This window comes from Bufo bufo, chromosome 3, assembly GCF_905171765.1.
Source record: "Bufo bufo chromosome 3, aBufBuf1.1, whole genome shotgun sequence".
NCBI classification, from domain to species: Eukaryota; Metazoa; Chordata; class Amphibia; order Anura; family Bufonidae; genus Bufo; species Bufo bufo.
In genome coordinates, this window is record NC_053391.1 from 438,877,194 (window position 1) to 438,901,140 (window position 23,947).

The 23,947-nt window shown below is 42.9% G+C and overlaps 1 protein-coding gene across 1 annotated transcript in view; it reads right to left on the bottom strand.

Moving 5' to 3' along the window:
- Positions 1-22,632, bottom strand: part of LOC120995671 (interleukin-18 receptor accessory protein-like) — a 41,069-nt gene extending 18,437 nt beyond the window's left edge. The window contains exons 1-7 of the mRNA XM_040425020.1: positions 22,425-22,632; positions 14,335-14,590; positions 12,283-12,448; positions 6,860-7,037; positions 5,657-5,725; positions 3,752-3,875; positions 3,109-3,266 (exon numbers count right to left, since the gene is read on the bottom strand). Coding sequence (XP_040280954.1) covers positions 3,109-3,266; positions 3,752-3,875; positions 5,657-5,725; positions 6,860-7,037; positions 12,283-12,448; positions 14,335-14,590; positions 22,425-22,506 — 1,033 coding nt within the window. The 5' untranslated portion in view covers positions 22,507-22,632. The remainder of the gene's footprint in view (positions 1-3,108; positions 3,267-3,751; positions 3,876-5,656; positions 5,726-6,859; positions 7,038-12,282; positions 12,449-14,334; positions 14,591-22,424) is intronic.
- Positions 22,633-23,947: the final 1,315 nt, after the last annotated feature.

Consider the following 23,947-nt stretch of genomic DNA (forward strand, 5'->3'; position numbering starts at 1 on the left):
TTTTTTGCTGGGGATAGTCGTTTGCTGCGGTCCACATGCGGTGGGACTGCTCCCCCAATGAAAAACACGCTACAGTGTTTGGGGTTTGAGCAGTTCCCCCATATTTGCCACGATATTTCTGTGATTTTGTCCTGTACTCCTGTGGCCTAAAATCATTTTTTTCTAGGCTCCAGCAGGGCACATTTTTGAGAGTTTCCCTTTAAGATGCATAAAAATGGCCCCTGATTAAAATACATATTTTTTGTGGGAATGTTTGCCATTGATCCCCCTCTGGTATGTTACTGTCAATGTTGTGGGGCGATTTGTGCACTTCTAGTAAGTATTTGATGGCTGCAAATATGACCTGAACCTTTTTCAGGTTGGCCTGCCATTAAAGTGAATGGGGCCCGCCGCGAACATTTGATCGCGTTTGCGAATCGTCCCGGCCGATGCTCGTCCATCACTAATGACAGATCATGTGACACTTTGATTGCACATAGGTGGACATCATTTCACTAATTATGGGACTTCTGAAGGTAATTGGTTGCACCAGAGCTTTTTATGGGCTTCCTAACAAAGGGGGTGAATACATATGCACATGCCAATTTTCTGTTTTCTATTTCTAAACAATAGTTTTATTTATACAGTATATTTTTCTCATTTCACTTCACCAAATTAGACTATTGTGTTCTGATCCATCACGTAAAATTCAGATTAACAAAACATTGAACTTAAGGCTGTAATGTAACAAAATACAAAAAAAGTCAAGGGGGGTGAATACTTTTGCAAGGCACTTGTACATTTACTATATTTATATATATAATTTTTCTCTGCTTTGCTATATTCTGACCCCTGTGCATTTTTTATAGTTAGGTATACAGTGCTGTGTAAGGGCTCATTTTTTGAAGAGCGGTTGGTACTTTTGATTAATGCCCTGTTGATCATTTTTTATTATGTTTTTTTTCATTGGAGGTGAAACACCAAAAAAAGGTGAATCGCCATCTTGATTCATTTTTCTGTTACACTGTATCTAACAAATATTTTTATATTTTAATAGTACAGGTGTTTTTGGATGTGGCGATGCACATGATGTTTATTTGTTATAGTTTTTTTTATTCTGGGGAAGGGGGTGCTTTTAATTTTTATATGTTTTTGAAAGCTTTATATATATATATATATATATATATATATATATATATATTTTGACACAGTGAGGGGTTGTGTCTAGCAAGGCAGGTATTTTCCTCCCAGCATGTGCTGCTGGGCTGGTTTCCAGCCAGGTGAGGTCAAATACCGGACCGGAGTTTAAGTGCCGATCTGGGTTTTGGCAGCACCTGGCTGTCCTTAAATAGGCAGCTGGGCTCAGCAGAGAGGTCTATGCTTTTGGGATCTGAGGCTTTGTGCCGTGCTGGAGGGCTGAGGGCCGCATGCTGAAGAAATAGGCCCCCTAAAGCCTGCTGTGGACTACTGGAGGCAGAACTGCCAGCAAGGTGACTTGTGTTATATGAACTTTCCATTGTGTGTGAATTAACACCAAGACTGCAAAGTTACGTGCTATTTTGTGCAATTGCCTCAAGTGTGAATAAACACTGACGTTTTGAATTGAGAACTTGTATTTTGCCTCTGTACTGCGCCCGCTTACCCTATCTACCAGAGCGAAACCCAACTATATATATATATATATATATATATATATATATATATAAAAGGAAAAGTGTGGCAGCACCAATTCACAATATGCAATAGCGGGTGCTATGTCCAGGGTTGTCACTGCTTACCCACGAAAATGTAGATGAATACGGACAGCACATCCAGTAGAAAAAAGTAGAGATTTATTGAGCCACAGTGGCACAGTGAGGCGACGTTTCGGCTCAAAACACAGAGCCTTTCTCAAGCATGGCTCTGTGTTTTGAGCTGAAACGTCGCCTCACTGTGCCACTGTGGTTTAATAAATCTCTACTTTTTTCTACTGGATGTGCTGTCCGTTTTCATCAATATATATATATATATACAGTACAGACCAAAAGTTTGGACACACCTTCTCATTCAAAGAGTTTTCTTTATTTTCATGACTATGAAGGCATCAAAACTATAAATTAACACATGTGGAATTATATACATAACAAACAAGTGTGAAACAACTGAAAATATGTAATATTCTAGGTTCTTCAAAGTAGCCAGCTTTTGCTTTGATTACTGCTTTGCACACTCTTGGCATTCTCTTGATGAGCTTCAAGAGGTAGTCCCGTGAAATGGTCTTCCAACAGTCTTGAAGGAGTTCCCAGAGATGCTTAGCACTTGTTGGCCCTTTTGCCTTCACTCTGCAGTCCAGCTCACCCCAAACCATCTCGATTGGGTTCAGGTCCAGTGACTGTGGAGGCCAGGTCATCTGGCGCAGCACCCCATCACTCTCCTTCATGGTCAAATAGCCCTTATTTTCAAAGTTTTCCCAATTTTTCGGCTGACTGACTGACCTTCATTTCTTAAAGTAATGATGGCCACTCGTTTTTCTTTACTTAGCTGCTTTTTTCTTGCCATAATACAAATTCTAACAGTCTATTCAGTAGGACTATCAGCTGTGTATCCACCTGACTTCTCCTCAACGCAACTGATGGTCCCAACCCCATTTATAAGGCACGAAATCCCACTTATTAAACCTGACAGGGCACACCTGTGAAGTGAAAACCATTTCAGGGGACTACCTCTTGAAGCTCATCAATAGAATGCCAAGAGTGTGCAAAGCAGTAATCAAAGCAAAAGGTGGCTACTTTGAAGAACCTAGAATATGACATTTTTTCAGTTGTTTCACACTTGTTTGTTATGTATATAATTCCACATGTGTTAATTAATAGTTTTGATGCCTTCAGTGTGAATCTACAATTTTCATAGTCATGAAAATAAAGAAAACTCTTTGAATGAGAAGGTGTGTCCAAACTTTTGGTCTGTACTGTATATATATATATATATATATATATATATATGCTTTTTTTTGCTTTAAATCTCACTAGGTGACTATAACAAGCAATTGCAGTACACCAGACTTGGGGGCTATCTGCAAAGTTTGGGTTTGTAATTCCAACTAAAAACAAGCACAATTCTTGATAGTTCATGATATTCCCTGGATTTTACCTGTTTCTCTTCTGGACAGCTTGAATGTAGTTGTAACATTTCCCACTGCATTCTGAGCAGAACATTGAAATATTGTCTGTAGATCATTATTTGTTACTCTCTCCAAAGTCTTCGTAATGAGGCATTCATATCCTTTCAGACCGTTGCTAATATTTAAACTAGAAACAAAATAAAAAGTGATCACCAATACATCAAAGTTAGATGGTGACACATTGCTGACATTTCAAAGTACATTCTGGGTTTAGAGCCTACAATACAAATGCTGTAGTTGTCCCTTCTTTCAGGTTCTAAGGCACTAGGTTGCTCTTCGTTTAGGTCTGAGAAATGTGGAGTCTAAATTTGCCAAATGCTCTCATTTCTGTCCTCAACATAGCCATCGGTTACAGTTCCTCTACTGACTTGGGGTATAATTAATTGCATCCAAGTGTTATTTAAATAGTTAACAGTTTAATACATAATAATACAGTTAAATTATTTCCAGCAGCACATCCCTTTTTGCACATGGAGATGTGCTGCCGACACATTTGATGGCTGGACACCTGGTCACTGGGTGATGATCAATTACCCGTGTAAAAGGCCCTTTGGAATCTACCAGCTGAACAATGCTACAAGTAACGTATTTTATAGACAGATTTTCTCTTACCAATGTTCACGTCCTTCAAAACGTTCCTCTTTAAATTCAGGTTTCAGAACTGTCCATGTCCTTACTGGATTCAAATATCTTTCATATCCAAAAAAAATTCGACAAGTTAATTCAATGGGTTTTCCTGAATAGAAAAAATATATACTCAATGTCCAATTAATCCAACAGCAGTGTCCTGACCTAGTAAAGTGCACATAGAGCCTCAGCATTACTTTAGGAGATCTTTCATGAATCAACTGATGTATTCTATAGCGGAGCTCATCAGCAGTGTTGGACTGGGGTGCCTAGGGCGCACCAGTGAAATTTATTTTGGGGATACATTCAAATATTACCTGCTCACACAACAGCAAGATGCTGCCAGATGATTGAATATGGAGGCCCCTGCAGAAACTTTGAGAGTTAGGTCCTGGGGAGAAGAGGACACTGGCTAGCTTTCCTCTGTACCTAGAAGTCATCTCAGCTCTGATCGATTCTTATTATATGTAAATGATGCTGTAAGGAGCCCAGAGGGGCGTTCTTCTTTCTCCACGGTGCCCAGGAACGCCCCTCTGAAGTGCCGTGCCCGGCTAAATTTGAAAACTAATAACGCCTCCAAGTTCATCTAAATCGCCTCCCAGAGGCGCGGCTAAGTGCTCAACACCCCCCCTCCTCAGCGCCGCGCTCTGCTGCAAACACCCCGATCCTCCTCTCGCCGGCATCCCAAATCCTGCGCAGGCGCAGTGCCGTCAGTCATCTTATCATAGCGCAGGCAATCGCCGGCACTGCGCCTGCGCGGGGATTGGGATGCCGGCGAGAGGAGGATCGGGGTGTTTGCAGCAGAGCGCGGCGCTGAGGAGGGGGGGTGTTGAGCACTTAGCCGCGCCTCTGGGAGGCGATTTAGATTAACTTGGAGGCGTTATTAGTTTTCAAATTTAGCCGGGCACGGCACTTCAGAGGGGCGTTCCTGGGCACCGTGGAGAAAGAAGAACGCCCCTCTGGGCTCCTTACAGCGTCATTTACATATCATAAGAATCGATTTTTTGAAGAAATGACAAGACTGACAATCAAAAGAACAAGACAGATGGAAAAAAGGTACTCTGTTAAACATGGATTCATGAAAAAAAAAAAATTGGTAAATTGCTAGTGACAGATTCCCTTTAAAGTCACAGATAATAGAAAGAATGAATATCCATGACACTCAATATTAGCAGCAATCTGCTTTCCAGTATTAGGAAGGCCTTGAGAATGCATGAGAGCACTGGAAACAGGAGTAGGCTGTAATCCTGATGTTTTATAATGCTGTTTTGTATGCAGGGTCCTGTGAGTAGTCCTAATCGTGATTGACAGCCATCTCTGTATGCATGCTCATATAGGCAAGGCTGCCAATCAGTGATTGAGACCACCCACTGGACTCCTAAACATAGAAAGAGCAGGGGTTTAATCAATAAGTTACAAGTTAAGGTACATTTACATGACCGTATCCATTTTGCCATCTGGAAAATACGGTTGCGGTCCGTGAGCATCCTGCATTTTTTGCTGATCCCATTTAAAACATGCCTATTCTTGTCTGCAAAACGAACAAGAATGGAAGATGTCCTATCATTTGCGGAGTGGACATGGATACAGACAGCGCACAGATGACATCCGTGTGCTGTCCGCATTTATTGCAGCCCCAAGAATAGAATAGGTCAGCGTGCAATCTGCATAAAATGTGGATTGGACGTGGACCGAAAATACGGTCGTGTAAATGCACCTTTATACTGATAAAGAAAAAAAATGATATAGTAATCTGCTCAACATCTCCTGCTGGCAAATTGGATACCATGTACAAAGTGACAAGGTTCAATTGAATGAATACATAAAATAGTAATAGTATAATACCCCTGCGAAAACTCTCCTCATCTGTAACACCAGTAAAAATCTTACCAAGTTCAGCTTTTATTTCTGTCCCATTGGAAGGACCCAATATTTTTGGGGGGTCTTGTGTATCTTCAACTGCAAAAAAAAGGATACATACAGTACTGCACGAGGACCTTGTTTATCCTATAAAAATATTAATAGGCAATTGAACAAATTCTAATCTATTTACTTCCTTAATTTTTTAGACTACATGGGAGAATTAAGACATAGAAAAATAGCATATTTTGGCACAAGTCCAATTTTGCTCCAAAATGTGGGACTTTTACACCACGTTCACCACTTTTCTAAAATAAAACGTAAACATTTTTAAATGTGGATGGGCCATGGGCAAGAGGAGGAGGGGTGTAACTGGCAGACCAACACATTATACCAGAAAACTATGTGTCATTGCTGTGCTCTGTGCTTTCCACACTACATTAGATAGATAGTTAGCTAACTTATATATATAATACAGATAGTTAGTGGGAGATAGTCAGTGTAGGTTATATCCTGATATAGTATAGATGTTGCAGTGCATTGTGTTAGGTAGTGTGATAGGTTCTGCTGTCCAATCCGTACATTCATGCAGACCTGCTAAAATGTGGTGTCACGTATTGCGCCAAAATATTCGCATCATTAGTGCCGATTAGCGCAATCGCGAATATATTGGAGCACTCTAACTGCATATAAAGCTATTTTTAATGTTCTGCCATACTAACCATTTTCTCCAGTCTCAGAAAACTTCTAGCAGTTTGTAAACTGTAGCAAAAGTGACCCACGCCTGTATTTCGCACGCATTATGCGAATATTACATTGACGATTTTTCGCAATCAAGAAAATAATCTCGAATTCGTGAATATACTGTATGACGAATATTTTACCAAATATTCGTGAAATATAGCAAATTCGAATATAGCCTGTGCCGCCCATCACTAGTTATTACTGCTAGTTAGACATGTAGTCCTATGTTAGGCAGCCATTTTACCATATGCTTCAGTGTTATGCAAATGTTATAGTACATGCTATCCATGCTTAATACTTATACATGCTATTTGTATTCTTGTAGTTTTACCAAACAATCCTGTTTTTCCAATCAAACAAACCTGTTGAGCAATAAACAAGTTAGACTACATAGAATAGTCCTCTCATTTGGAAGACAGCAATGGTTTATGCTGACTGCACACTGTGTGAACGTGTATGAAGATAGAACAGTTACAGATGAATACTTGCCATCAACTGAAACCTGAATAGTTGCTCTCATTATCAATTCCTCTCCACTCATGTTTACAGCATAATCACAGGTATAAATTCCAGCATCTTCTACATAGATCTCCGAAAACTGGACGTCATTATTAATTATCTTTAAAGTGAAACGGTTTGGAGATTCCACAGGTTCTAAAAATGTAGTCTGAAATAAAAATTTTAAGTCAATCTAAAATATATAAACAGGCAATACTACAGGAACAAGACATTATTGTTTCTAAGATTTTACATATTACATTTTTTATGTACGTTGGAGACTATTCTTCACAGATAATATGGTTCTTGAAACATGAAAAGTGCAAGCATAATACTAGTAGTTAGTGTTGTGTGAATCGAAGTTCACGAAATGGACTTCGATCTGAATTTCAGGAAAAATTCGGCTGTGAAGCTGAATTTCCTTGTGCTTCGTGGTAACGAATAAATTGCTGTAAAAATAAAAGAAAATCATACTTACCTCATCCATTTGAGCGCGAAGAAGCTGCCACGGCAATCTTGCTCGAAGATCCCACGCAAAATCTTGTGCGCTGGGACGTCTGACCTCACCATGCCAGCCAACGTGGTGACGTCATCACGCGTCGCGCTGGATCTTCAAGCAAGATGGCCGCGGCATCCTCTTCGCAATCAAACGGATGAGGTAAGCACAATTTAATTTAGTTTTTTTAATTAGCAACCACTAAAATGTTTTAATGTGGATCTCAAATGCTGCAATCAGCGATGAATGTAGCATCGGAGGGGTTCGATGATGCGGGGGTGGCGCAATCGTAGTTCCCTGTCATTGCACCCGCTAATTAAAAAGAAAGGCACTTTATGACGAGGTAATTCGTCACAAAGCAAATTTTTTGGTCAAATTCGGCGAAGCAGGGAATTGAGATTTTGAGAACTTTGGTCATCTCTACTAGTAGTGGAACAATTCTATAGTAAAATATCATTATGATGACAGCAGTTTTTTTGTCAATGAACATGGATGCCATTATGGGTGCAAGTGTTTATAGAGCTCAGTAGTTACTAGTTCATTATGCAATTCAGTTGGAATAAAGTACTGTAGAATACGGTAGGGAAGGCATAAGTTATTCAACCGCAAATGTAAAAAAGTAAAATAAGTCAGAAATAATAGCTTAGTAGATTTGAAAGTCAATTTGCCAACTGTTTGTATGCCCTTAATTGTGTTGGATAGTTAATTTTATAGTTAATTTAATGTATATGTATCTATATATGTATATGTGTATCTATATACACTGACAAGCAAAAGGGTACCAATGTTTTGACTTTCAGGCTCCATATCTCACCATCCACTACAGCTTCCAATGTGAGACTACCATCATTTTATAGACAATCATCTTGGCTATCTCATACATAAATTGGACTTGCAACTATTTAGCATATAATTAGTTATGCAGATTCTTGTCATGTAACTGCATTGTTACTGTTTTGTTCCTGGTGGTGGGACAATCTTTTTCTTCTTTTATACTACAAATTACAACCTGTTCTCACATTCCCTAATAGCTCAGTGTGTTAGGTCACTGGTTTAAATCCAGGAGCAGCCATGAAGAAGATTTCCCAAGAAAAGAGAAACAGCATCATCCAGCTCATTGATAGCGGTATCTCGTGGAAGAAAATTTCCAAACTGCATCATGTGAGTGCCATGTGAGAATATGAAATGAAGTCCGTCCATCCATCCGGTCTAAAGCCAAGAGGTGTCAACAAATTGGCTCATCACACAGTCCATCAGTTCTGGTGAGAAAAACACTGCAGTGGATGAGACCAAAGGTGTTGGATACTTGACCAGCATTGATGGTGGTCTCAATGCTGAGCTATACATATATCTCTAGTATTAGAGATGAGCAAATTTCTCAAAAATTCTATTTGGTCGGTTCGCTAGATTTTCCAAAAAGATTTGATTCGATCTAATTTATTTGTTACGAATCGCGTTAAAACAGCTATTTCCTGGCTGCAGAGAGCCTGTAAAGTGGTGTAGAACATTGTGTCTTGCAGAAAATGAACTGAAAATGACAGAGGAAGGTCAGGACAGGTCAGGACAGGTGGGGGCACAGGGCCTGCTCCCATGCAATGCCAACTAAGCGTTGTGTCAGAGGAACTCACCGACTCTTGGCTGGGGGTGTCTGATTTCACTTGCGACGAAGTCGAAGACCGAGTCAACCATTCAAGCACTGCTGGGTTGCTGGTCAAGGCACGACCGCTAGATGACCCCAGGAGCTCTCAGGCCTCTCGCTGCGATTCCTACTGCCACCCCCCCCCCCCCTTTCTTCTGCTGCCTGCAAAAGAAACATTTTGACCACTGCCTATTCCCTTTGAAGGGCCTATCACCTGTCTGTCTGACATACTGTATAATAAAAGAATTAAATTAAAATAATACCCCCAAAAAAGGCTGTAGTACAATGCTACTTCACCGCTAAATGGCAATTAACAGTAATTCCCCCCCCCCCCCAAAAAAAAATTATCACAATTCCCTGCAGAACAGATAATAGGAAGTAGGTTTATTTCCCTTCAACACACCCCATAAATGGCTGTAGTACAATGTAACTTCACCGCAGAACGGCAATTAAGGTGTATTCTTTTTCCTATTTCTACACCCCAAAAAAAGAAATATAACAATCACAATTCACTGCAGAATGGCTAATGGGACATAAGTATATTTCCTTTTTATACACCACGTATTTACGTGACGCTATAGTACAATGTAACTTCACAGCTGAAGGTCAAATAATATATTTTTTCCTTTTTTTTTCTTATTAATACACCCCCCCAAAAAAAGTAAAACAATGTTAAATCAACGCAGAACACCTAATAGGACGTACGTATCTTTCCTATTAATACACCCCACAAATGGCTGCATCACACAGAACTTGCATCCCAATCACAAGCAAGGTTTGCTGGAATTAGTGATGTATCATATAGTGCAATCAACCTGAAAGCAGCAGTATAACACGAATTTGGATCCCTAATTAGTTCAGCAATGTGTAATAGAATCGCTCCTATTACCCAGGCTGTACACTCTCCTATTACACCCTGTTCTCCTTTTATAGCGTAGATGATACCTCCCTATCCTTTCCCTACACCTTGAATAATCTTTCCCCGAACTTGTAAATCATTTTTTGAGCACAATTAAGCCTTTCCTAGCACTGTCCCTAGTGCCTGCTGACGTCTCTCCCTACACTAAGTACACTGGAAAATGGCAGAATCCAAAATGGCTGAGGCTATTTATAGGGCTGTGAGATCACAGGGCTAGCTGGCTGCTGATTGGCTACATGCATGACATTGTGGATGATCCTTCGTTCCCAGAGTTCTTTGCTCAATGTCCTAACATGTGCAGCAGCCATTTTAGGAAAAAATGTGATTCGTTACCACGAAGCGTGAGGAAATTTGAATTCGGTGCGAATCAAATTTTTCCTGAAATTCGGATCTAATTCCACTTCATCAACTTCGATTTGCTCATCTCTAGTCAGTATCCTACAAGACAAGTTACTTCGTACAGTTGAGTTCTATGGGTATAAAAAGGACGACATAGTGTTCCAGCAGGACAACAACCCAAAGCATATGTCGAGATTGGTGACTAAATGGCTCAATAACAATGAAGTAAAGGTGCTAGATTGGCCCCCACAGACCACAGACCTCAACTCAATCGAACACTTGTGGGTAGAGTTGAAGAAAAAGCTTGTATTTGTATCCAAGTGAGTCGGCCAGTATGCACCAACATTGGGAACATGTACAAGAGACCTGGGAACAGATTTTGGTCCAGCTAAGCTTGAATCTGATCGAGAGCATGCTCAGAAGGATCTCAAACAGTGTTGAAAGCCAAAGTATTCACCCCCTTGACTTTTTTCGTATTTTGGTGCCTAACAACCTAGAATTAACATGGATTGTTTGAGGATTTGCATCATTTAATTTACAGAACATGCCCACAACTTTGAAGATGTTTTTTTTTATTTTTTTTATTGTGAAGCAAACAACAAATAGGACAAAATAACAGAAAAAGTCAACGTGCATAACTATTCATCCCCCTAAAGTCACCACTGGGATTTTTGCCCATTCCTCCTTGCAAAACTGCTCCAGCTCCTTCAAGTTGGATGGTTTGCGCTTGGGAACAGCAATCTTTAAGTCTGACAACAGATTTTTTTATTGGATTGAGATCTGGGCTTTGACTAGGCCATTCCAACACATTTACATGTTTCCCCTTAAACCACTCAAGTGTTACTTTACAGTGTGTTTGGGGTCATTGTCCTGCTGGAAGGTGAACCTCCGTCCTAGCTTCAAATCACGCACAGAGTGGTACAGGTTTTGCTCAAGAATATCCCTGTATTTAGCACAATCCATATTTCCCTCCACTCTGACCAGTTTCCCAGTCCCGGCTGCTGAAAAACATCCCCACAGCATGATGCTGCCACCACCATGTTTCACTGTGGGGATGGTGTTCTTTGGGTGATGTGATGTGTTGGGTTTGCGCCAGACATAGCGTTTTCTCTGATAGCCGAAAAGTTCAATTTTAGTGTCATCAGACCAGAGCACCTTCCTCCATACATTTTGGGAGTCTCTCACATGCCTCTTCACAAATTCACAACGTGCCTTTTTGTTTTTTGCTGAAAGTAATGGCTTTCTTCTGGCCTCTCTGCCATAAAGCCCAACTCTATAGAGTGTACAGCTTATTGTTGTTCTATGTACAGATACTCCAGTCTCTGATGTGGAACTCTGCAGCTCCTCCAGGGTTACCTTAGGTCTCTCTGCTACCTCTTATTAATGCCCTCCTTGCCCGGTCCGTGAGCTTTGGTGGACGGCCGTCTCTTGGCAGGTTTGCTGTTGTGCCATGTTCTTTCCATTTGGTTATGATAGATTTGATGGTGCTCCTGATGATCATTAAAGATTTGGATATTTTTTTATAACCTAACCCTGACTTTTACTTCTCAACAACATTGTCCCTTACTTGTTTGGAGAGTTCCTTGGTCTTAATGGCAGTGTTTGGTTAGTGGTGCCTCTTGCTTAGGTGTTGCAGCCTCTGGAGCCTTTCAAAAAAGGTGTTTATATGTAATGACAGATCACGTGACACTTAGATTGCACACAGGTAAACATAATTTCACTAATTATGCAACTTCTGAAGGTAATTGGTTGCATAAGAGCTTTTTATGGGCTTCCTAACAAAGGGGGTGAATACATATGCACATGCCAATTTTATGTTTTCTATTTCTAAACAATAGTTTGATTTATATATTTTTCTCATTTCACTTCACCAACTTAGACTATTGTGTTCTGATCCATCACATAAAATTCAGATTAACAAAACATTGAACTTAAGGCTGTAATGTAACAAAATACGAAAAAAGTCAAGGGGGGTGAATACTGTTGAAAAGCACTGTATATGATAAGCAAATGCAACTCACCTTATACCATGTCACGTTTGTTACATTGTTTCCTTGGTGACAGTTTAGTGATGGGCATGACACAGACACTGCACCTGTGTTTCTAAGAAATAGACTTTTAGGGCCATATTTTGGACAGCTTTCTTCTTTGACGTTTACTATCATTTTCATGCAGTGATTTTCCATTCTGTATTAACAAAGCAGAAAAAAATGTTTGTAACTGAAGCCCCTTTCACATATACAAGGTCACTCAGAAATGGACTGGAGCAGGGGCAGACTGGGCCTAGACCCTACAGGGAAATTTCCCAGTCCGCCGAAGCCCAGAGGGCAGCCCAAACCCTCATCATGGCCTGGGAGCATCTGGTACTTATGCAGCTGGCTGGCAAAAGAAAGTATCTTCCTGCATTCAACTGTATTGCAGTCTTCAGGACAGTGGTAGAGTTGAATGCTCTTATGGGGATGTCAATATTTTATGCCACATTCTGTATTTAATTTGCTAGGGCAGTATTTTGTGCGGCACTACAGTATTGATAGTCCTGCCTACTTATGTTGGCTCTGCCTATTTATATTGGCCCTGCCTTCTGTCAATTTGGACCCCCCCTATAACATCAGGCCACTTATTTTTTTCCAGAGCTACTTTAAATTTCCAGTCCGCGCTTGTGTATGTGTGAACCCAAAGATCTGCAATATCTGTCCCGAATTTTACCTAGACCTTTTCCCCCTACTGCCCTAGTAGAAACTCCAGGTAATGCCTAAGTCAGCAGTAAATGTTCTGCAAGGCAACAGTGTGTGTGTGTTGATGATGTGTTTGTCATGTGACTGGCCGGGAACTGAAAGAACCACTGGAACCACAAGACAATGGCTAACTGGAGAGAAGAGGAGATTTGCATACTTCTTTCTGTAAGGGCCAATGCTGAAATAGTGAAACAGATTCAAGGAACTTGAAGAGGTTCAATTGTCTACGACCAAATAACGAGTTTGTTAAGTGACCGTACTGTTATCCGAACAGAAGCTCAGGTAAACAACAAAGTAAAGCACTGAATAAGCAACACCACAAAATCTTTGATCACATTGACTGGAGTGGAAACAACTGCAAAACATGGTGCTTCTTCAGTTTGTGCAAGGGTATATGGGGCTGTAGTCCCTCTATGAACCCCGTGGGCGTTAGGTGAGACTAAAGAGCAGACTCTGGACCATGAAACTGATGTGTCTGTCAACAATTCAGTTTAAAGTACAGGTAATATTATTATAATTATGTCATCCTGTTAATATGGGAATGGCTTTACTGATGTTTACATCCATATTTATTTCATAGCTGATAAATAAAATCTAGTGAATTGATTTGAAGAGCTTCAACCCCCCAACCAGACACTCACACATCATACACGCACATAACTGCTAAAGGTTAAAAAGAGATATACAGTAAAATTGAGAACAGTGGCATATAAACTGATATGTCATAGTATACAACTAGTATATACCAGAATTTATATGTAAATGTTCAGTGGACCAGGCCTGAGGTGTGAGACAGGCTATTGTTTTTGCTCTCCTCAGTGCAAATACAATACCATGTCTCACACCCATGCCCATGTCTTACATATAAATCCTGTTTTAAAATATGCAATCACCACTGTATACTATGACATACCTGTTTACTTGGCATTGTTTGCACTTTTGAGTTCTAATTTAACCTTTTTTTTTTTTATTATTGTAACTAATGTTTATGTTGCTATTGTTAGTCATGTACAGCACTTCTCCAGCTACGAAGCAGAGGATTAAGCAGACTCGCTCAGAAAGGCTGTCTGATGAAATGTGGTACTTTGAGATGGACAAGAACTTCAGTGAGCATGAATGCCTTGGTTGCTGGAACAGCCTGAGTATGAGGACTGTGTAGGAAGTAAGGCTTATAGTAAGGACTTTTACTAGTACCAAATTGTGATGACTAGAAAACTAGGTCAGATTATCTCAAAGCAACTGGTCTGGTGGGTTGTTCCCCATATGCGGTGGTCACACAGAAGAGTTACTGTTACACAAATTGCTTCTCATTCAAACTGTCATACTTAAGTCACTTACCTACATATGTATGTCCCTGAGTGTTTTCTTTCCAATGGGGATATCTCAAGGATAGTTTTATTTTTACCATTAATAATATTGAAGTTCTTTCCACTTTTAACTTCTTCAAGACTTCGGTCAGGTTTTTGTAAGAACCACTTAATTGTGTTTTCTTCAGGTTTTACAGGTGGATTAGAGGATGTTGTATTACACTGAAAGTATACAGTCTCTCCAGAAAATACTACATATTGATAGCGTGGTTCTTCGTCTATGCAATCTAAAAATTGGAGAATCATCACAAAAGAGAATGAAAAACCTCGTCATGAGAGATAGAGCACATTATTATTATATATACATGACAAAGGATATTTCCTCATGGTAGAACATGAGAGGAAGTGATAGATGGAAAATGGATCTAGAGGGAACTATAGTGGGAACTGGAGCTTTTGTACCCTAAACCTAATGTACAGACTGGATGTATCTAAGTCTCCTCTCCTGTACTTTAGAGTCTGTGCTTTTATCCTTCCACCTTCAGTTTTGGGGATTATTACTGCAATGACTTCTCTCGCTGAGGGTATGGAAGAGTCAACATCAACTTTACAGTCTATACTAGAGATGAGCAAAGCCGAATTTCCTTGTGCTTCCTGGTAGCGAATCGATTTAACCTGAAATAGGGTAAAAAACAATAAAAAAAACATACCTCCTCCATTTGCTTACAACGGGCTAGCCACCGCCATCTTGATTGAAGATCTTGGCTGAAATACCGTGGGTGGTGAAGTATGACGTCAACACGCAAGCCGGCGCAATAGAGATGTTGCGAACATAAAATTTTCCGTTCACGAACAGCAAACGCGAATTTCCGCAAATATTCGCGAACGGGCGAACCGCCATAGACTTCAATAGGCAGGTGAATTTTAAAACCCGGAGGGACTCTTTCTGGCCACAATAGTGATGGAAAAGTTGTTTCAAGGGGACTAACACCTGGACTGTGGTAATTCGGTAACATTTCAGCCACTTTCTGCTTATACCGGGGGTCTAGTAGCGTGACCACCCAGTATAGGTATTTCTCCTTCAGCCTTTTTATACGAGGGTCCCTCAACAGGCATGACAGCATGAAAGACCCCATTTGCACAAGGTTGGATGCCGAGCTACTCATGTCCCGTTCCTCGTCCTCATTGATCTCATTGAAGGTCTGTTCTTCCCCCCCAGCCACGTACAACACTACGGGTACCAGATAGGTGACAACGAGCACCCTGGGATGCCTGCTGTGGTTGGTCTTCCTCCTCCTCAAAGCCACATTCCTCCTCTGACTCCTCTTCCTCAGACTCCTCTTCCAGGCTGTTTCTGGTGGTGATGGTGACCACAACTCTTCCTCTTCCTCTTCACGCTCATCTACGGCCTGATCCAGCACTCTTCGCAGGGAACGCTCCAGGAAGAAAACAAATGGGATGATGTCGCTGATGGTGCCTTCGGTGCGACTGACTAGGTTTGTCACCTCCTCAAAAGGACGCATGAGCCTACAGGCATTGCGCATGAGCGTCCAGTAACCTGGCAAAAAAATACCCAGCTCTGCAGAGGCTGTCCTAGCACCCCGGTCATACAAATACTCGTTGATGGCTTTTTCTTGTTGGAGCAGGCGGTCGAACATTAGGAGTGTTGAATTCCAACGTGTCGGGCTGTCGCAAATCAAGTGCCTCACTGGCATGTTGTTTCGCCGCTGAATATCGGAAAAGTGCGCTATGGCCATGTAGGAACGCCTGAAATGGCCACACACCTTCCTGGCCTGCTTGAGGACGTCCTGTAAGCCTGGGTACCTATGCACAAAGCGTTGTACAATCAGATTCAACATTTGTGCCATGCATGGCACATGTGTCAACTTGCCCAAATTCAATGCCGCCAACAAATTGCTTCCGTTGTCACACATCACTTTGCCGATCTCCAGTTGGTGCGGAGTCAGCCACTGATCCACCTGTGCGTTCAGGGCGGACAGGAGTGCTGGTCCGGTGTGACTGTCTGCTTTCAGGCAAGTCAACCCCAAGACGGCGTGACACTGTCGTATCCGGGATGTGGAATAGCCCCTGGGGAGCTGGGGGGGGTGCAGTTGATGTGGAGCAAGACGCAGCAGCAACAGAGGACTCAGCCGAGGAGGTTATCGAAGAGGATGGAGTAGGAGGAGTAGAGGAGGTGGCAGCAGACCTGCCTGCAAGTTGTGGCGGTGTCACCAACCCCTCTGCAGAGCCGAGCATTCCATGCTTGGCAGCCGTCAGCAGGTTTACCCAATGCGCAGTGTACGTGATATACCTGCCCTGACTGTGCTTTGCAGACCAGGTATCAGTGGTCAGATGGACCCTTGCCCCAACACTGTGTGCCAGACATGCCATGACTTCCTTTGGGATTGCCTTTTGTGAAAAAAAAATTCGGCCGGGTACCTTCCACTGCGGTGTCCCAATAGCTACAAATTTTTTGAAGGCCTCAGACTCCACCAGCTTGTATGGTAAAAGCTAGCGGGCTAAGAGTTCAGACAAGCCAGCTGTCAGACGCCGGGCAAGGGGGTGACTCTGTGACATTGGCTTCTTACGCTCAAACATTTCCTTGACAGACACCTGACTGTGGGCAGATGAGCAGGAACTGCTGAAGGTGAGAGGCGGAGTGGCGGATGGTTGAGAGGGAGCAAGGAGGACAGCAGTGGTTGATGTGGCTGAAGATGCTGGACCAGGAGGAGGATGGTGGCTTTGAGTTTGTGTGCTGCTTGTACTCATCATGTGTTGATCCCATAGGCGTTTGTGATGTGAGATCATGTGCCTTCGCAAAGCAGTTGTACCTAGGTGGGTGTTGGACTTCCCACGACTCAGTTTCTTTTGGCACAGGTTGAAAATGGCATCGCTGTTATCAGAGGCAGACACACAAAAAAAATGCCACACTGCTGAGCTTTGCAATGACGGCATTCTGGTGGTGGCAACAGCATGCGTTGATTGGCGTGCTGTCTGGCTTACCCCGGGTGCCGATACATGCTGTCTGACTGTGCCACTAGCTCCTTGCGACGACCTCCCCCTGCTTCCAACTCGTCTCCTCCTCCTCTCTGTCTACCCATCTGAACTTTCCCCCTGTTCCTCTTCTCTTCGAGCGGGCGCCCACGTGACATCCACGAACACATCGTCATCATCAACCGCTTCACTTGTATCTGACAACTCAGCAAAGGAAGCAGCAGGGGGTACAACATCATCATCATCATCATCACACCGTACGTCCATGTGTGTAATGCTGCCTGACTGAGACATATCCCTGTTATCTACATCCTCTGGCAATAATGGTTGCGCATCACTCATTTCTTCAAACTGATGTGTAAACAACGCCTCTGACAGAGCAAGTGAAGCAGCTGTGGTGCTAGTGTTGGTGGTGGCGGCAGGTGGGCGAGTGGTAACTTGAGAGGTGCCCGAAGCTGAGCTGGAGGAGGATGGTGCGTCAAGGTTCCGAGCGGAAGCTGTAGAAGATTGGGTGTCCTGTGTTAGCCAGTCAACTATGTCCTCAGAACTTTTCGAGTTCAGGGTACGTGGCCTCTGAACACTGGGCAATATTCTAGGGCCAAAGGAAATCACAGCACCACGACGGCCCCTGCGGGGTGGCCTGCCTCTGCCTGTCATTTTATTTTCGATTAGTGGTACTATGCGTGCAAGCTACTGTGACACCAGATATAAGTGGTGGGCACTGGCAGTAGTAGGCACAGTACACGCTGTGGGCCTGACACACACGCTGGCAGGCAACTGCAATTATATTACAGTGAAAAAATTGTTTTATTGTTTTAAATGCAAGCTACTGTGACACCAGATATGAGTGGTGGCACTGGGCACTGGCAGTAGTGGGCACAGTACACGCTGTGGGCCTGAAACACACGCTTGCAGGCAACTGCAATTATATTACAGTGAAAAAATTGTTTTATTGTTTTAAATGCAAACTACTGTGACACCAGATATGAGTGGTGGCACTGGGCACTGGCAGTAGTGGGCACAGTACACGCTGTGGGCCTGAAACACACGCTTGCAGGCAACTGCAATTATATTACAGTGAAAAAATTGTTTTACTGTTTTAAATGCAAGCTACTGTGACACCAGATATGAGTAGTGGGCACAGTACATGCTGTGGGCCTGACACACACGCTTGCAGGCAACTGCAATTATATTACAGTGAATTTTTTTTGAAATTATTTTAAATGCAAGCTACTGTGACACCAGATATGAGTGGTGGCACTGGGCACTAGCAGTAGTGGGCACAGTACACGCTGTGGGCCTGAAACACGCGCTTGCAGGCAACTGCAATTATATTACAGTGAATTTTTTTTTTACTGTTTTAAATGCAAGCTACTGTGACACCAGATATGAGTGGTGGCACTGGGCACTGGCAGTAGTGGGCACAGTACACGCTGTGGGCCTGAAACACACGCTTGCAGGCAACTGCAATTATATTACAGTGAAAAAATTGTTTTACTGTTTTAAATGCAAGCTACTGTGACACCAGATATGAGTGGTGGCACTGGGCACTGGCAGTAGTGGGCACAGTACACGCTGTGGGCCTGAAACACACGCTTGCAGGCAACTGCAATTATATTACAGTGAAAAAATTGTTTTACCGTTTTAAATGCAAGCTACTGTGACACCAGATATGAGTGGTGGCACTGGGCACTGGCAGTAGTGGGCACAGTACATGCTGTGGGCCTGACACACACGCTTGCAGGCAACTGCAATTATATTACAGTGATTTTTTTTTTTACTGTTTTAAATGCAAGCTACTGTGACACCAGATATGAGTAGTGGGCACGGTACACGCTGTGGGCCTGAAACACACGCTTGCAGGCAACTGCAATTATATTACAGTGATTTTTTTTTTTACTGTTTTAAATGCAAGCTACTGTGACACCAGATATGAGTGGTGGCACTGGGCACTGGCAGTAGTGGGCACAGTACACGCTGTGGGCCTGAAACACACGCTTGCAGGCAACTGCAATTATATTACAGTGAATGTTTTTTTATTGTTTTAAATGCAAGCTACTGTGACACCAGATATGAGTTTTGGCACTGGGCACTGGCAGTAGTGGGCACAGTACATGCTGTGGGCCTGAAACACACGCTTGCAGGCAACTGCAATTATATTACAGTGAAAAAATTGTTTTACTGTTTTAAATGCAAGCTACTGTGACACCAGATATGAGTGGTGGCACTGGGCACTGGCAGTAGTGGGCACAGTACACGCTGTGGGCCTGAAACACACGCTGGCAGGCAACTGCAATTATATTACAGTGAAAAAATTGTTTTACTGTTTTAAATGCAAGCTACTGTGACACCAGATATGAGTGGTGGCACTGGGCACTGGCAGTAGTGGTCACAGTACACGCTGTGGGCCTGAAACACATGCTTGCAGGCAACTGCAATTATATTACAGTGAAAAAATTGTTTTACTGTTTTAAATGCAAGCTACTGTGACACCAGATATGAGTGGTGGCATTGGGAACTGGCAGTAGTGGGCACAGTACACGCTGTGGGCCTGACACACGCTGGCAGGCAACTGCAATTATATTACAGAGAAAGAAAAAAAAAGCAGACTGATGTACTAGGCTTTTTGGGGTGCTGTCAGGACGCTGTCCTTACAGCAGATCAGATGAGTCTTTGAGGACTGGAGTGGACACAGAACACTGGCCTAGCTAACGATTTCCCTATTAAATCAGCAGCAGCTGCACTCTCCCTGCTCTCACTAAGGCCTCATGCACACGGACTTTTTTTTTGCGGTCCGCAAAACGGATTTCCGTTGTTCCGTGATCCGTGACCGTTTTTTCGTCCGTGGGTCTTCCTTGATTTTTGGAGGATCCACGGACATGAAAAAAATGTAGTTTTGGTGTCCGCCTGGCCATGCGGAGCCAAACGGATCAGTCCAGACTTACAATGCAAGTCAATGGGGACGGATCCGTTTGACGTTGACACAATATGGTGCAATTGCAAACGGATCCATCCCCATTGACTTTAAATGTAAAGTCAGGAGTCCCTATTATACCATCGGATCTGAGTTTTCTCCAATCCGATGGTATATTTTAACTTGAAGCGTCCCCATCACCATGGGAACGCCTCTATGTTAGAATATACCATCGGATTTGAGTTAGATCGTGAAACTCGGATCCGACAGTATATTCTAACACAGAGGCGTTCCCATGGTGATGGGGATGCTTCAGGTTAGAATATACTAAAAGAACTGTGTACATGACTGCCCCCTGCTGCCTGGCAGGTTCTGCCAGGCAGCAGGGTCAGACCCCCCCTGTATTTAACTCATTGGTGGCCAGTGCGGCCCCCCTTCCCTCCCCTGTATTTAACTCATTGGTGGCCAGTGCGGCCGGCCCCCCCCAGTGTAAATACAAGGGAGGGAGGGGGGGCCGGCCGCACTGGCCACCAATGTGTTAAATACAAAGGAGGGAGGGGGGGCCAGCCGCACTGGCCACCAATGTGTTAAATACAAAGGAGGGAGGGAGGGGGGCTGGCCGCACTGGCCACCAATGTGTTAAATACAGGGGGGGGGAGGGGGAGTCTGCCCCCTGCTGCCTGGCAGCACCTGCCAGGCAGCAGGGGGCAGTCATGTACACAGTTCTTTTAGTATATTCTAACCTGAAGCATCCCCATCACCATGGGAACGCCTCTGTGTTAGAATATACTAAAGCTTTTATGCAGACGGATCAGCGGATCCGTCTGTGTGAAAGTAGCCTACGGACAAGGATGACGGACGCGGATGGCAATCTTGTGTGCATCCGTGTTTTTTCACGGACCCATTGACTTGAATGGGTCCGTGAACCGTTGTCCGTCAAAAAAATAGGACAGGTCCTATTTTTTTGACGGACAGGAAACACGGATCACGGATGCGGCTGCAAAACGGTGCATTTTCCAATTTTTTCACAGACCCATTGAAAGTCAATGGGTCCGTGAAAAAAAACGGAACAACGGCCGCAGATGCACACAACGGTCGTGTGCATGAGGCCTAACACTGCAGCTTCCGAATGAATTTAAGATGGATGCTGTCCTTGCTTTTTGATAGGAGGTGGGAGGGTCTGGGAGGGAGGGTCTGCTGCTGATTGGCTGGAATGTGTCTGCTGACTGTGAGGTACAGGGTCAAAGTTTGCTCAATGATGACGTATAGGGGGCGGACCAAACATCGCATATGTTTGCCCGCCGCGGCGAACGCGAACAAGCGATGTTCGCCGGGAACTGTTCGCCGGTGAATAGTTTGGGACATCTCTAGTGACAAAGTAATTCATAACTACGCACATTTTTTGGTAAATTCGGCAAAGCAGCTGAATTGAATTTTCCAAAACTTCACTCATCTCTAGTCCATACTAATGATAATACTGCTACTAATAAAACATACTGTAACACAATGTAAAGAGGGGTTTAACTACAGTATGAAGAAGGTTGCTGTCGCGCCTGGTCCGTGATGACTGAGGAACCCAATTGTTAGTCTGTCCTACAAGCATACACCAGGATTGTCACTGGCATGACATAGTAGGTGGTCATGTTACAACTTTTAGACTACGTCTACATGACAACATTTGTCGTGCAACATTTTGTTGCACTAATGTCGCGCGACAATTTTTATAATGGCAGTCTATGGTGTCGTACTGCAACATGCTGCGACTGCGACGCAACAGTCGCAGAAAATCCATTCGCGGTGGATTTTTCTGCGACTGTTGCGTCGCAGTGCGACACCATAGACTGCCATTATAAAAATTGTTGCGCGACATTGGTGCAACAAAATGTTGCGTTACAAATGTTGTAGTGTAGTTGTGCCCTATCTGTCACGCCACTTATTGTCGCGCAACAAATGTCGTCGTGTAGACGTAGCCTAACTTTACAGACCTGCAGCTTCAACTTATGTCCCTGTGCAGTGAACATGTTCATGCTAACTTACAATAATATACATAGTATCCAGTTGTTACTTTTCATATGCAATATAGAACTAAACTTATCTTGTGTACAAAAACTACAACAACATCCATATTTTCTCCACTCCATTGGAAATTAACTAACATTTCAAGGTAAAGTGTCACTGACGAGATCGTCTATATCTATAAGAATTGTTCTTACCTGATACACCATCTTTCTCTAAAGAGGAGTGCCTTACAAAGCAGAAGAGAAGAGTCAGGTTTAGCCAGACCTTGCTAATCATGCTTTACATATAATGTCTATACAGGAAAACATATTTCAGCATGTGTTGCATGTCAGAGAAGAAAATGGATACAAGAAGCAAAAATATTTCCTTCTTCTTACAGCAGACGCCTCTAAGGAGGTTTCAACAAAGGAAATGAATCTGCCTTCATTCCAGTAGTTGACACATGACGGGTTTCAACATGTCTTCAGAGAAAGGGTGTGGAGCTTATGTACTAGTAGTGTCCTTGCTTACCTTTTCCCTTGGATCGAGATGTCACAAGATTAATGGCGCAAGATGATGACCTTTGAAAAATTATGCATAATTTACAATGCTCAACAGCGCAATGTAAAAACTTTATCTGGAGCCAAGGGCAGAAGTACGGAAGGGCACATCTGTATGTCCCGTGTTCAGTTTGTTTTTGTTCTTTTTTATTTCTCCACTTTAAACGTAAGAATAATCAAATATGTTATTATATTGATTCTGAAAATTGCATGCTCTTCACTACATTTAGGTGAAGTTTAGGCTCATATTTAGTTTAGTTCTGCACTACTATTTCTGTTTCTCTGTTCCACAGAAGGAACATAAAAACTAAAATAACAGCAGTGCTTATCCATTACATGACACACACCAACGGTGACCCCACTGACTGGAATGGGGTCCATAAGTTTCTGTCATTCTACCTGAAGAAATAGCAGAGCAGCCTGCTATCTTCAATAAAGGCAGACCACGCAACTGCTACCAGGCCTTGATCTCCTTCTCTGCTTTTTCTATTCTGAAGTGAAAAAAACTGCATTTTCATGCAGCCGCCGCTAGGGGGAGCCAAGTGCAAAGACATTATAACAGCTTCCATTGCACTGTATACATTTCTATGCACTGAGTTTCCCCTAGTGGTATCTATAGGCAGCCAGCTTTGTAATATGTGAAGTAAAGTAGAAGATTTATCAGTATATTTGTGTCAGTTGTGGGCAGCACGGTGGCTCAGTGGTTAGCACTGGAGACTTGCAGCGCTGGGGTCCTAAGTTCGAATCCAACAACATCTGCATGGAGTTTGTATGTTCTCCCCGTGTTTGCATGGGTTTCCTCTGGGTACTCCGGTTTCTTCCCACACTCCAAAGACATACTGATAGGGACCTTAGATTGTGAGCCCCATTGGGGACAGCTTGATGCTAATGTCTGTAAAGCGCTGTGGTATATAGTAGTGCTATATAAGTGCATAAAATAAATAAATAAATAAGTTGTCTGGCATAAATACATTGAATAAAACTGGTGGGCAAGCACTCAAAACATCATGGAGCTAACAGTCCCAACTGCCGGGTCCTTAGACACGCCCATCTCATTAGTATTCACTTCGCTGGGCGGTATTTCTCAGTCCCCGACATTCGGAGATCATGCGCATGCGCCCGGCACCCTCGCTCGCCGGGATTACATTGCGCCAAGTGAATACTAATGAGATGGGCGT